Source organism: Rhipicephalus microplus, unplaced genomic scaffold, assembly GCF_043290135.1.
Source record: "Rhipicephalus microplus isolate Deutch F79 unplaced genomic scaffold, USDA_Rmic scaffold_152, whole genome shotgun sequence".
NCBI lineage: Eukaryota > Metazoa > Arthropoda > Arachnida > Ixodida > Ixodidae > Rhipicephalus > Rhipicephalus microplus.
The window spans coordinates 101,912-116,215 of record NW_027464723.1 but is presented as its reverse complement, the minus strand read 5'-3'; the positions used below and the strand labels follow the sequence as shown (position 1 = coordinate 116,215).

General features: G+C 42.8%; 1 protein-coding gene across 1 annotated transcript in view; it reads right to left on the bottom strand.

Moving 5' to 3' along the window:
* Window positions 1-5,472: 5,472 nt before the first annotated feature.
* The window catches only part of LOC119163368 (neprilysin-1), a 28,988-nt gene continuing 20,156 nt past the window's right edge, over window positions 5,473-14,304 (bottom strand). The window contains exons 14-20 of the mRNA XM_075885458.1: window positions 13,288-13,400; window positions 9,717-9,775; window positions 9,353-9,404; window positions 9,197-9,264; window positions 7,196-7,326; window positions 6,333-6,398; window positions 5,473-5,628 (exon numbers count right to left, since the gene is read on the bottom strand). Coding sequence (XP_075741573.1) covers window positions 5,488-5,628; window positions 6,333-6,398; window positions 7,196-7,326; window positions 9,197-9,264; window positions 9,353-9,404; window positions 9,717-9,775; window positions 13,288-13,400 — 630 coding nt within the window. The 3' untranslated portion in view covers window positions 5,473-5,487. The remainder of the gene's footprint in view (window positions 5,629-6,332; window positions 6,399-7,195; window positions 7,327-9,196; window positions 9,265-9,352; window positions 9,405-9,716; window positions 9,776-13,287; window positions 13,401-14,304) is intronic.

The following is a 14,304-nucleotide window of genomic DNA, read 5'->3' as shown; positions in this document are numbered from 1 at the left end:
TGCTCAGTTTCATTCTATATGCATATTTTATTGAGATCCTTCTCTAGAGGACAACATCCTAAGGGATGGCTGGTTGGGCACATTGAATACTTGACCATTACAGTATTCCTATTTGCTTAGACAAATGTAGGTCCTTCGAAGGATATGCATAATTGAACGCATATAACCCTCCCGTGAAGCTGGTTGAATACAAAAATACGCATGCATATTGTAATTTAGTTCCAATTAAGGCGTTATAGCATAGCACTTCCGCAGCAAATGGGGTTTTGAAATTATCACTAAGGGACACCACTAAGGATGGGTGAATGTTGTGGTAGGTTGAATATTTTTATGAACATTGCAGCATTCGAAATGACGAAATATTTGCATAATTGAGCTGATGTAACCCTCCTGTGAAGGTGGTTTTGCTGCAGTGCAGAGTTTGCTATGCTGTAAAACCACCCATCCAGCATAAATCTGCACCTACTTCTCAAATTTAAAAGTGTTATATAGGCTTATATGCACCAAGTTTGGTAATTAAAACTTAGTGTACCAGTTTTTACACACTACTAATTTGCGTGCTACTGTTATACAGGCCTAATTGCACTGAGCATGGTAATTTTTAAAACTTTGCTTGCAGCTGATTAAAACAAAAATAAAACATTCACACAGGCTTGGTTCTAATTCTTGTAAGAATGCCCATTTTAACTATGCAATATATACTATTAAAAAGATCCAATACGAAATCGTTCAACTTGAATGTAAACATTTGACAGAAGTCTGTCTGGTTGGGTATGAAATTGGGAGATGTTTTAGACTCCAACCAAAAGTGTTTGCTACGTAGTCCTGCAATTACCTCCGAGGAAGGAACCAAGTCTGTTTCAAAATGTCGGGTTTCCTCAAAACTTTTGTTTGGAGTCTAAATCATCTCCCAGAAATTGTTCAATGTATTGGCCTATCCATAGGCAGTAGCATTGACACTGCATATCAAATTTTTAAACCTTCCCATATTTGCTTCTTGAATTTGACCAAAGCCATATATGAGTGCCCTGAAAGAATGAGAGAGCAGTGTGGCGCAATAAAATGTTGAATGAAACTCCCAACATGAGTATAAACATGTTTAATAAGAAGGTTTTATCTCAAACTCTCAGTGATTGCTGTTGCACATATTTGCAGGTTTATAACGACTTTCAGTTCAAGTTGTGGAGACATGGCATTTCTATGCGCTCAACTGTACAGACTTAAACAATGGAGCCAATTTTTGTTTAGTGTCATGTTCTGGCTTGTTCACTTTTGTGAAAGAATAAGCAATACGAAATAATTTTATTCAACATTATCACAAACAATAAAAGTGAGGTACTAGCCCCCCCAAAAAAACAAGCACGTAATTAGCATTTTATATTCAAGTTTGCGTGCTAAAAAAACACGCGAAAAGCAGGGAAGCCGTCTGGCGGTTGCTTGGCTGAGCAAGATGTCAGCTTCCAAGCGAGTGGGGCATCACCAGACGATGCACTTCTGCTCGGGGTTCATGATGGTGCCAACACGGCAGCCAAACGCCTCCGAGAACCGCTCAAAGTTCATCAATGGTACGATGGTCCTGCAACACAATACAATCAGTGCTCTTAGCAGCTGCTCCAACGAAACGGGTCTTTGAAAGCTCAGAGTACTCGGCAACTAGGCAGGACCGAATAATGTAGCGCAGGGGTTCTCAAACTTTCGGGCCTTGGGGAACTCCAACGGCTTTGCCAGAGTGCTGCGGAACAATGAACTTTTTTTTTTGAGCATAAAGACAATAAAAAGCGAGGGGAGAGAAGAGAGCTGGTAACACGTCGCCCTGTTCTCGGTTTTTTAATATTGAAGGTCATTGCAGTTGATGTAGAACTTCTGATGACATGACTTGCGATTTGCCCCTGCATCACCCCATGAGTCGTGTAAAGCACCACTGACCACTCACTGCATGCTTCAGTTGGCTGAACCATGCCAACTCTAAAGGACCTATAAAGGCCCATTTTATATTGTGCAAAATAAAGAAGGTATGGCAGTCGTATAGCGAAGCGACTGTCGACCGATACACCGGCCGTAAAGCTAAGCCTAATTGCCTGAGCCTACGGCCCGCACGAAGGGCCATGTCTTATGCATATCAAACTGACAAAGAGCAGCAGCATATCACTGTACATAAAAAAAACTGTGCCACATGATCGTCTACGCGCCATGAGTCACGAATAAAGTGTCGAGATCTCGTTTGAACGCTCGCAAGCATACCAGCGCTCAGAGCATTTTGCCACTGGTCTGGAAGTTAAAAAGTTTAATAGCGTGCACTTGTCGTCGAACCTCTATTGCTGCTTATACTAGGGTCCCAGACTACCCGCAGACACCTGACGTGATGACATGGCGTTCGATGGATTGTTAAGGGGGCCCTGCAATGTTGTTTCAAGTAGCCGTCGAATGGATTCGGTAAAGGAGCTTATTGCCATGCCCAAATCAGCCAGTTGCTGATACAATGGCTGTGACGAATGAGTATTTGAGCTTGTTCCGTCATTTGTCGAGAGGAAAGAAAGCAATTTTTAGCCGACTTGGAGAACTTGTTGTGAAATCCAGGCCACCGGTGATGCGTTATAATAATTGCCTCGCGTGTTCTCGGGATCCTAGTCTGTCTGTTCGCAGCATTTTCTGACCATGCTCAAAAAGTGATGCAGGGCCCCTTCAAGTGTAAAATGCAATGCAAATTTACTTCTCTGAATAAAAAAAAAATAGCTGCTATAACACTGGTAAAATGGGAGCGGTTCACAATAGTTCTGGCCGCTGGGAATCGGTCGTCTCTGCAGAAACCCGTTTGAAAACCTATGATACGGTGGCCAGAAAAGGAACATGAAGGTTCCGTCAGGTTTAGACAAAATGCGATGGCATTCTTCCTTGCTCGTCAACACATACACTATGCTAGATTTGTACCTTTGTGAAAGATAGCTGTACCATGTACCATGGCAGTGTGACAGTATGATATACTTCATTGGCAAACAGACGATACAGACATCTGCATTGAAGTGTCCGACTGCTGCCTGCTGAATACCACCAAAAGCTTGCTACAACAACTTTCGCGATTTGGTGAACATAGAGCCCTAGTTTGAGGCTTTGGCATAGTTACAGTGGCATGATAGAAAGGCTGGATATAATTGCAACAGTGCCATTATTGAGTGCCACTGTGTTGCATTTTTACTCGTCAGGCACTAAAAACTTCTTAGGGGTGCCCTGCAAGACATTTAGCATGGTCAATGCTGCCGACCGGTAGTTGAGACTACTGAGAATTTGTGGGCCATAGTGTACGAGGTCACCTGGAATTTACAATTTCATTGCTCCTCTTCACAAATATGATGCCATGAACCCAAATGACGGCTCCATAAACCCAAAGCCCATGGCCAGTGGTCGATTTGAGCATGGTGAGCTGCATAGTTACCGTGGCCGCCTCAAGGTGCTGCCACGTGTCTGCACGCAGACTGGTTGTAGGTTTTTGTCCCCTTGTCGTGCTCTTCTTCCCCCCCCAGTGTGGCTTTTAACGCACTCGCTGGTACGAAAAGAGGGAAAAGGCACTTAAAGCGTGCAGCAAATTCCTGTAGCTCCGTTTCTACTTGACGGTTTTTAAAAACTTTTGCGGCAGTTGATTCGTGGGGCAAAATGAAGCCATTCGACGGTAGCTTAAAAACTGGTGCGGGGCCCCTATTAAAGATTGATTATTACTGCAAAAAATCGAGGTTCACCTTTCTGGGGCCGAGTGCTTGGAGCCTTTGGAATGCTAATAAATTTGTCAATAAACATCTTAGTAGAATTTTCAAGTTAGTGACCAAAACTTCATGTTGTCACCCACCCCGTTATGCTTAAACTTCGGTGATAGTTACAAACTCGGCTGACATGAATTTCGGTCCGATACAAATTTGTAAAGTTCCCCGCCCGAATTTCATTGTTTGCTATAGGCCAACAATTGGATGTTACAAACACTTTTCCACGTCACTGTAGCTGACATGAAGTTTGCTACCGAAACCGTCAAGTGACAGCCGAGAAGCGGGATTTGGAAGCTTCGGAAGTACATACGCAGCTAGCGCGAATGTGGTCAGGACTGTGGTTATCATTTAACGAAACCGCTGTAAATGAAACTGCATTCGCTATCGGTGCGATCAGGTATACCGACGACAAGAGTGCTTGTGTCCAACTCGCACTGAGTCCAAGCAACGCTGCTTTCCGGAACTGCTACGAATAAAAATGTGGTAGATACGATCATAGATTGCAACGAGTTTTGAAGGCACATATGGGGCCTACGCACTCAGATTGAAAATGGAACTACCAGTTGCCGCAGCAGCTGCGCAGGAAACTGCGTTCACTATTGACACAATCCCCAATAACGAACACGTATCTCGAACGGTATACGTGGCTAATGCAGCGGTAGATTAAAGGCAATAAAATTGATCATAAAAGGGCACAAGGTGTTTCACTGTTTTTGTCACTCCTTATGACTATGGCGGAGCGGTTTTGGGCACTTCGTTTTCAGTTAACTTCAAACAAAGCTTTGACACATGCAGTTTGCAGCTGCCAGTGGCAACACCCTTAATTAACTGTTTATGTGTATACTACTAATAAGACATACGCAAGTTCCTTCTGTGGAAATAAATATTTTCTGTATATAGTGGCTTGAGAACGGATTTTGCTAGTTTTATTGGGGACACGAATATTTTTTGCCCCCCCCCCCCTTTACGTTATGTATCCCAGGAATCCTACTGTCTTTGGTCTTGTCAATCTTACCCTTATAAAAGAATTGTTGCTGCAGAAACAAAATAATGATACAATTTAACTTCATATTGATTTTAAATGCAACTGCCTGTTCAACCTTTGTGGCAATCACCTGTAGCGGCTGGGTGTCGTTTCTCGCGGGTTGAGGTAAGAGTACATGGACCTCTTGCGAGCCACTTCACACCTCGACTGCAAAAAAACAACAATTGTGCCATTATTCTTTCTCCGCATCAAGAAGGTGATTGTCTGAAGTAATTGAGAGTGCCTTGGTGTTCTACTCTTCGCGTATGCCGTATGCATGGAAACAAAGTTATTGCACAGTGTTTGGCAGATTACGAGGTACATGAATGGCTTGGATGCATTTGCACTTGACAACAGTGTATCTGCACAAATTTCTGCTTTAACTTTAGATATGCTCTAATTTCCTACATTAATGAGGTGGATATGATCTCGCTAATCTTGCATCTAACTCTAATCTGATCCAGAAAAGGTCTAGCTAATCCAGCATTTTAGTCTTATCAACTCCGTAACTATTTCTAGTATTATTATGAAAACCTGAACACGTAAGCTAATGTAGGTTACTTAAATATCCTGAATGCAGGATGAAGTTTCACCTTGAAGCTTGCTGCATTTAACTTTCTCTTTAATATTCAGTTTAGTTTCTGAAGTTCTAATTCTTAAGGCTCAGACACGTTTTGTTTAAACATTCAAAATCATGTTTTGCGACAGATCCTATATAACAAAATGCTGGACGTTTACACTTACAAGCGCATAGGCGATGAAGAAAATTTGGTCCATTGTGTACGGCTCTGTACCGGGAATGGCGTACATGCCGTAAAGCTCCTCGTACTTGATCATGTACACGCGGTATGCCTGTTTTCAAACGTGCACAAGAAGGACAGTAAGCTTGCAAATACTTTAGACCCAACGAACAGGCAGCAGTCATTGCTAAGAAAAAAAATAACATACATAGAACTGAGGCAAAGTGCAGTGACAGGCCAGCTGCTCTGTTATAATGCCATTTGTACTGCTGTAAGAGCAGCCATGCTTTGAGGAAACACAGTCTCATACTGACTGACATCAGAGGCCTGCAAGATGCTTCCCATTTGCTGTCAGTTACCCCGCCGCGGTGGTCTAGTGGCTAAGGTACTCGGCTGCTGACCCGCAGGTCGCGGGTTCGATTCCCGGCTGCGGCGGCTGCATTTCCGATGGAGGCGGAAATGTTGTAGGCCCGTGTACTCAGATTTGGGTGCACGTTAAAGAACCCCAGGTGGTCAAAATTTCCGGAGCCCTCCACTACGGCGTCTCTCATAATCAAATGGTGGTTTGGGGACGTTAAACCCCACAAATCAATCATCATCATTTGCTGTCAGTTAAAAATTATATGTTATCGCTTATGTTATCCAACCACGCTTGATAAAAAAACTGGTTGGTTGTTGCTATTCTCACACTTCTATCAAAATGCAATTATGATACAGCTGGACTGGTATCAAGTAGGAGTTTTAGATGCACTAAGAGTGCAGACTTATCAAGAGGTCATCACATTTTATGCCGTCGCTTATTATGCCTCGCCTTACCTTGAAGGCTTGCCTCAGTCCGGCATTGTCGGCAATGTTGATTTCGAGCGTGCCATTGATGCTCAACTGTAAAAAAGAGTATACCATTTGAAATGAGTAGTGAAGCAGTCGCAAAGAATGAACAGCAGTTCTTTAGAGTGCATGATTTTTATTTTACATTATACTGCGGTGTAATATACATTTTTTACAATATATGTTCTTCGTTTCGCTCTAAAGTAGAATAGCTAGCTGTGCCGAGAAATAAGAAATCAAATAAGCATATTTGAAAACCTGTTGGCAGTTGGAAAAATTGAAGCAAGAAGTCGTTGAGAAAACTAGAGACAGAAGTGTGGACAACTGGGTATAAACATTTTTAACGGTGGATTCCTTCAGCTATTGCACAGAAATACAAAAGCCGACATCACAGCCTCATCAGTGCATTTGTGGGGGGACTTGCTTTTTAACAGTCCACAGAGGACTCTGGTGGTGCTTAAAGAGCCTTTGTTGACAAAGTGCATACATTCAATAATGAATGCAGCGCTTGCTGCAATTGATAAGCTAGTGTGTGCAATTAACGTAATCTGTTCCTGTATGCTTGAATCGCAAATTTATATTATGGCTGGTGATATGAACGCACCCGACATCGCCTCAAATTTATGCGCTTTTTTGCCTGTTTTAAATTTCAGAATTTCAAAAATTCTGAAATGTTAGCATCTGCATGCCTATCTGAACTTTCACAGCTTACAAGAAAGAATTTGGTGGAGCTCGTTACTGTCCTCAATGTCACCGCTGATTATTACCGTGATGTCCATAATTGAGGAAACGCCTCAGTGATCACATTTGTTTTTAACACCATCACCTTGAGTGTGCGAGGGCGTGCTTACCTTCTTGCCGGTGACCGGGTTGCTGAACAGGTCGTACTGCTCGAGCAGGCAGCGCGAACCCGTGATGAACTTGCGGTGCGTCTGCCGCGTCCACCACTCGACCAGTTTGCCTCGGTCGTCGTACATGGCGCCTGCGTTGGCATTGTTAAAGAGGTCATGAACAACCCTTCAGAAAATACTGCTGACAGCAGACACTGCTATGAACATCTCTGCCAAATCTTGCGGTCGTGCGCGTCAGAGGGTTTAGAAGCGGAGTGCGAAGTTGATATTTTTTTTTCAGACGCCGTCTTTATACAAAAGTCTGTTGTGCTCACTTTCTTCGGAGCTGCCATCACCTGTTTAACATCGAACAGCAAATATTATGCTATTGGTCAATGGGCAACATAAAGGGGCGTTTAGATCTGATGTGTTTCCTGCCACGAGGTGCTGGCGTCGTGCTCCATAGTCTGCTAACAGTACGTAGTGACCCACAGGGGAATCCCTATCGTAGAGAGCGATCGCGTTTCATTACACGCTGTCAAAGTCATGTGCTGACGTAACTTGTTTCACCCGTGACATCCTTCCTTGTCTATAGCAACCAGCACTCCCGTCAGGACAAGAGATGAGAGAAGGTGCTTAAAGCATGTGACAAAGCCCTGTAACTTCCCTCATAGCTGATGGATTCAAGAAATTTTGCGGCAATTGATTCGTAATGCAACAAATTCCCATACAAAGGTCATTCGATGATTACTTAGTAAATCTTTTCATGACCACTTTGAGAACAGCTGAAGAACTTCTACAATTAAAAAAAAAGCTGGTGGAGCAAATAGTTTTGATGACACAACATGTAGGGTCACAAGCAATGCTTCATTGGTTTAGAATCCAGTCGTAGAGCTTAAGTGTGCATGTTCCACCAGAGCAATATTTTGAAGCAATTCAACACTGTGAAGTTGTGCTGCAATGAACTTCCTTTTTTTTTTTCAGTTTTTTCTGGTGCCATGGGACCCCTAAACTTTTGCTCGCTATAATACAATGCACAGATGCAAATTATTATGGCCGACTTGCGATCGAGAATTTCAAGTTTTTATTCCAGTTATTAGTACAGAAAAGGGAACATCGTACAAAGCAGATAGGCAGGAGGAGGTACGAAAGTGCAAGGCTGCAAGGGGACCTCCTGTTCAACATTGTATAACAAACCTTACTCAATCAGCTATAACAGTGAAAACAGGAAAATGAGTAAATTGATTTAAAAAAATCACCACTAAGATACAAGTAATGAGTGGCATAAACAATATTACAGGAAAAAAACATAAACCATTCATCGAGCATTGTTTGAATGCGAGATGGCAATGAATTCCATAATGATAATGCTGAGAAATGGGCAGCGTTGCAACCAAAATTAGTACAGATAGCAGGTAGTAAAAAATTTCCATTTGAAGCAAACCTAGTTTGGTTGAAGCTGTGCAGAGCATCAGTACAAAAGACACTTGATGGTACAAGATGGTTCAGTGACTTGAAAAGCATGATAATAAAATATTTAACTAAACTAGCAGTAGGAAGTATCTCAAAGTTGTGATGTAATGATGAAGCACTAGTACAATATGAACTGAAAGTTATAAGTCTAATGGCTTGGTTTTGAGTGTGCTGAGTGGGAGATAAGTAAGTTAGGTATTATTTCACCATGTAGTGATGCTATAAATAATATGACTGAATAAAAGCATAATTCCTTTCACCTCATGCCTCAAAAGCACTCAAAAAGTGGGCTACTATAAATGTACATAACCATTGAGGTCACAATTTAAGTGGATAATACACTCCTAAATCATGTGCTCTATAAGTTCAATTTTAATTACTGTCCGATCTAGTTGATGGCAACATGACCAGACAACACCAGTACGAGTTTTAAATATACATTACCCTGAATTGCCCTTAGTTTTCCGATTTTGTAAACGAACTTGTAGAGTAAGTTTATGGAAAAGATAGAAAGCTTTAATTTAGCACTTGGGCTCAGTGTATCCGTACCGTGTTCTCCGAAACCATGTGTGATTTCCTGGCCAATGATAGAGCCGAGAGCGCCGAAGTTTATGGGCCTGGGAGGAGGAATTGTAGCAGAATGGAAACACATCATTACAGACTTTTCTCTAGAGCTGAAGGATAATTGTAAAACGGGTGACTTACGGAGGCATGTCCAGTAGAAAGAATGGGTACTGGATGTAGTCAACCGGTAGAACTGCCAATGGGAGAAGGGAAATTTGTGCATTGCTTAATGAAGACACTAACTATAGTATGAAACCAGGTATCTCAAGTGTGCAATATGACTGTGTTAAGCTGCACTTGTGCAGAACACAGGCTGTACCTCCTGGAGGGTAGCATATGTGCAAAGTATAGGTTTGAGCATCGATGACAGAAAATAATGCAGTATTACGGACAAACTCAAGCTTAATCTTTATAGATATGCTGCTTATGTTCGCTAAGCGTATAGTGTGCAACAGCCCAGCCGATGCCAGCAGTCCTTATTAAATAAATTGTGTTTGTGACTTACGAACATAGTTGCCAAGATGGCTGTAGTAGGTCGAGCCGTCGACGCTGCCCGGGTACCAGCTGCAAAATTTATTACATAGCAAAACATGTCAAGGATATGTGTTCCATCAATCGATGCCTGAACAACAGTCATTGGCTCATTTCATGTGATTACGACTAGAGAGTTTTGAGAGATAAATCCTTTCCGCAAAAGCTTTCAGAAGCTGGGGTTCTGCTAAAAATGCTGCAAAAAGAGAGAAGTATGGCCCCTGTAGCCGTCAGGAGCGACATTACTGCATAGCTTTTGGAACAAGATGGTACAGCGCTCTTGTTGTCGCTCTTTGCCTTCTGTTTCTGAATGTTAAGTATTCCCTTCACTTTCGTGCTTGCACTGCAACCCTTTCCAATGTGCATCAACTGAAGACGAGGCCTTGGACACATCCAGTTCAAGAATTTTTTATTTCTATGCTTTTGTATTGTTTAGATTTCTGCTTAAATGGGGAGCACATACAGAAAAGCTACACCCGTTCTTATAGATCCCATCATAATATGATCTAATATCTGGGGTCCCAAAACAACAATATGAATAGGAGAGATCAATCCTTGATCTCTCGTATTCCAATATATGAAAGATCAATTCTTAATCTCACATATATTGGATGGCGTATTGGAGGCCTTCAAAAATTTCTACCAACTGGTGTTCTCTAAAACCTGGTGTTCTCTAAAACAACTGGTGTTCTCTGGGCCCTGAAACACTTTTTTTTTGAGTAACCATGGAATTAATTCACTGAGAAAATGATTGACTCACAAATTCAGTGCCTTAAAAAATTTTAAAAATTCGTCAAGTACGAGTGGAGTTACAAAGGTTTGTCACGCGCTGCAATTGCATTCTCTCTTCTATCGTCTCGACGAAAGCGCTGGAATCTAAGCAGGGAGGGATTAGGGCATCAACATTAAACCGGTTTCGTGGCAAACCCGTTTACCCAGTTATTCGATTTATTGGTTATTCAAATTTGAAAACCAGATAACCGGATTGACCGGATATTCAGTTGGTTATTTGGTTACAATACCGTGATATTCGAATAATCGAATTACTGGACTTTCACTTTGTAATGCTAGCATAAATACCGTTTTTCTTGGATTTTCGTGTTTGTAGGAAACATTGCTACCATTTGTACAAGTATGGTATGTGCTTATATTGACCTTCTCACATTGTTCATTTGTCTTAATGTGGGGACATTACCCGAGTCACTAGTGATTATGCTTCTTGAAAGGTAGCCAATGATTACCTATTTACAAACTTCCGCAGGGAGCGAAAGTGCATGCGCAGTTGAGAAACTGGAAGTCCTTACATGGGCCATTAGTGGTTACGTAAGTAATGAATTAACAAGCTGTGCATGTCGTGTCGGTGCATATCTAATAGCACTCAAATTTTCAATAAGCTCTTAGAGAAACTAAATATTTGTTTCCGAATATTCGAACAACTGGGTGTTCGTTCGTTCAAACCAGATAAACAGAATTCCCATTTCTTTTAACCTGGATACCGGATAAGAGACTTGCAAGGCCAGATTCACTTTTCTCCGGTTTAACCAGATAGCCGGTCTGGTGGATACTTGCAAGCCCTAGGAGGAAAGGGAGGGGCAAACAAAAATTTCACGCGCACCTCGTGACCTTTAGCACTTTTTTTCTTTGAATACGCGGCTTAAAACCGCGTAGTACGTAGCCACCGGTGGCACATACCCGCTCTAGAGCGGGTATGTGCCACAGGGGATGCAAGATGAAACTAGATGGACGCGCGGACAGACGGACAGACAGTCTAGCTGACGGAAGGACGGATGCGGTTATGTGCCACAGGGGATGCAAGATGAGACTAGATGGACGCGCGGACGGACGGACAGACAGTCTAGCTGACGGAAGGACGGATGGATAGACGTGCGGACGTACGGATGGGTGGACGCACGAACTGATGGATGGACAGGTGGACGGACGCATGGATGGTCGCGCGGACGGACGGAAGCACGGACGGGCTGATGGACGCTTCGCCCCACTCATCATTCACTCCGTGGATGTGCTGCGATTTTTTTTTCCAGTGCGATCGCACGCGTGCACGTCAACAAGTGACGGCCTCTAGCGGCGATCTTTGTAACAACCGAACACGCGCCATGTTCAAATTAGCCAATGGCTGATAGATGGGTAATTTACTATTTATTTATTTACAGAGTACCAACATCGTCATATAGTCATTACGCAGGGGGAGGGGAACAAAAATAACAATCCGTACAAATGAATTTGTAGCAAAATACATAAACGCACATAAAAAACTCAAATTTATCAGAACACAATAATGGATCACAGATACATTTTCATACACACAGAACATACATAATGCAAGAAGAATTTCACAGCATAAAAAAAATGATTCATTATTTGTTATACTAACCAATTCGTCACTTAATCTCTTCCACTCTCTTCTTGTTTGTGGAAAGAATGAGTAGAAAAAAAAGTATTGGATCTGCATTTGAACGTACATATATTTTTGCTACTGTCACAGTGAATGTATGTGTAGGGGGTGAAAAAGCTAGCTACGGTGATTGATACCTGTGTTAAAGTAATATATCTGGTGCAACAGTTTCAGCCGTAGTTTCTGTCTACGTACACGTAGCAAATCCCATCCCAAAGTGGCCTTTATTTTATGAAACGCTGGCGATGGGGCTATAATTATTCAAAACAAACCTTGCCGCTTTATTCTGAAGTTTTTCAATTTTATTTATAAGATAATCTTGGTGGGGGTCACATACTACCCATGCATAATCAAGTATAAACCTGGCCTGCAAGAAATATAAACTTTCCTTGATTTCGCGCATCGCCTGCTTGAAATTCGTTCGAGTAAAGTATAACATCCTACTTGCTTTTGCTATGGTCATGTGTTTGTTCCATGTAAATGATTCAGTAAAAATGAACACCAATATACTTATAATCGCAGTGTGTGTTAATGAGTAGGCCATGGATGTTATATTGATGAAATGATTTGGATATCTGCCCCGCCGCGGTGGTCTAGTGGCTAAGGTACTCGGCTGCGGACCCGCAGGTCGCGGGTTCGATTCCCGGCTGCGGCGGCTGCATTTCCGATGGAGGCGGAAATGTGGTAGGCCCGTGTGCTCAGATTTGGGTGCACGTTGAAGAACCCCGGGTGGTCAAAATCTCCGGAGCCCTCCACTACGGCGTCTCTCATAATCATATGTGGTTTTGGGGCGTTAAACCCCACATATCAATCAATGATATGGATATTTTCCTTGAGAAGCTCACACTGGAACACTTTTTGATGTTTAAATTCATTTTCCATTTTTTTGCACCAGTCCGCTACGTGATCTAGGTCGGGTTGCAAAATGCGAGTATCAGATTCAGTCGTGATTTCAGTCGTAATTTACGCGTGATTTTCTGGCGTACGTGGGTCCATCGAAATGCAACCGTCGCGGCCTGGTCCGAACCCACGACCTTGTGGTAAGCACTGTTCCGCCCGCCTCGGTAAACTGTAGATTCCATCGGCCACGCGCGGAAGTCAGTGAAACATGCATGCGAACAGGGAGACGTACCCGAAGTCCGGAGCCCGCCGCACGTTGCGCAGCTTTGCGAACGAGATGCGGCTGTGGATCTGCAGCGTCTTGAGGAGACTCACGAAGAACTCCTCCTTGCGGAGGTCGGGCAACTGCGATGCGACACGGGGTAGATGCATGTGCATTGACAACATACGGGTGGGCAGAGGATGATTGCGAGTAGCTTTGCATATATAATCGCTGATAAGAAAATACACCTGGATTCTTAAGCTACGATAGATGCCATGGAGACTTCATGAAGCCATCGCTGCTTATCTCGAGCAAAAAACTTCGATGTGATGGATCGAAAAAGCTCAGAAAGAGCAGTACATTGTTTAATCGTATAGCTACAGCTGTCGTACGTTTTGCGTCTTGAAATTTAGCTAAATAATATAATTTTCTTTCTTACAACACTTTATTGGACTAAAGGCGTGGCGTCCGTGCCACACAAGAATAATTGTCATCTATCTTGCGTGCTTTCCTGCATTATCGGCGTGCGCTTGGTATACTTCCCTACCACAAACAACGTACGTATCGCTTTCAGTGGGATATAGCGCTCTTGATAGGAAAGTAGATAGCGCACAATTTTCCTGAAATGAAACGCAAAAATGCTAGGTGTGGCACAAAGACGAAGTACTCCCGTTACCTTGAGCGCAAACGGAGAAAAGGGGTTACTAATGTCGGTGAAAAAACCGCGAATAACACACACACACACACACACACACACACACACACACACACACACACACACACACACACACACACACACACACACACACACACACACACACACACACACACACACACACACGTACGTACGTACGTACGTACGTTTGGGATTTGAACATAATGTTCAAAACCAGCTGGCGCATATGCATGCGGAAACGTTCTTTAAGTAGCGGGAATCGAAAGTGTACATTGATTTCATTAAATGCTGTGCGACGTCCAATTTCACTGCATGAAGTCGTCGAAAAGATGCAATTATAGAGTTCGGTGGCGTAAAAATGCATAAGCTGT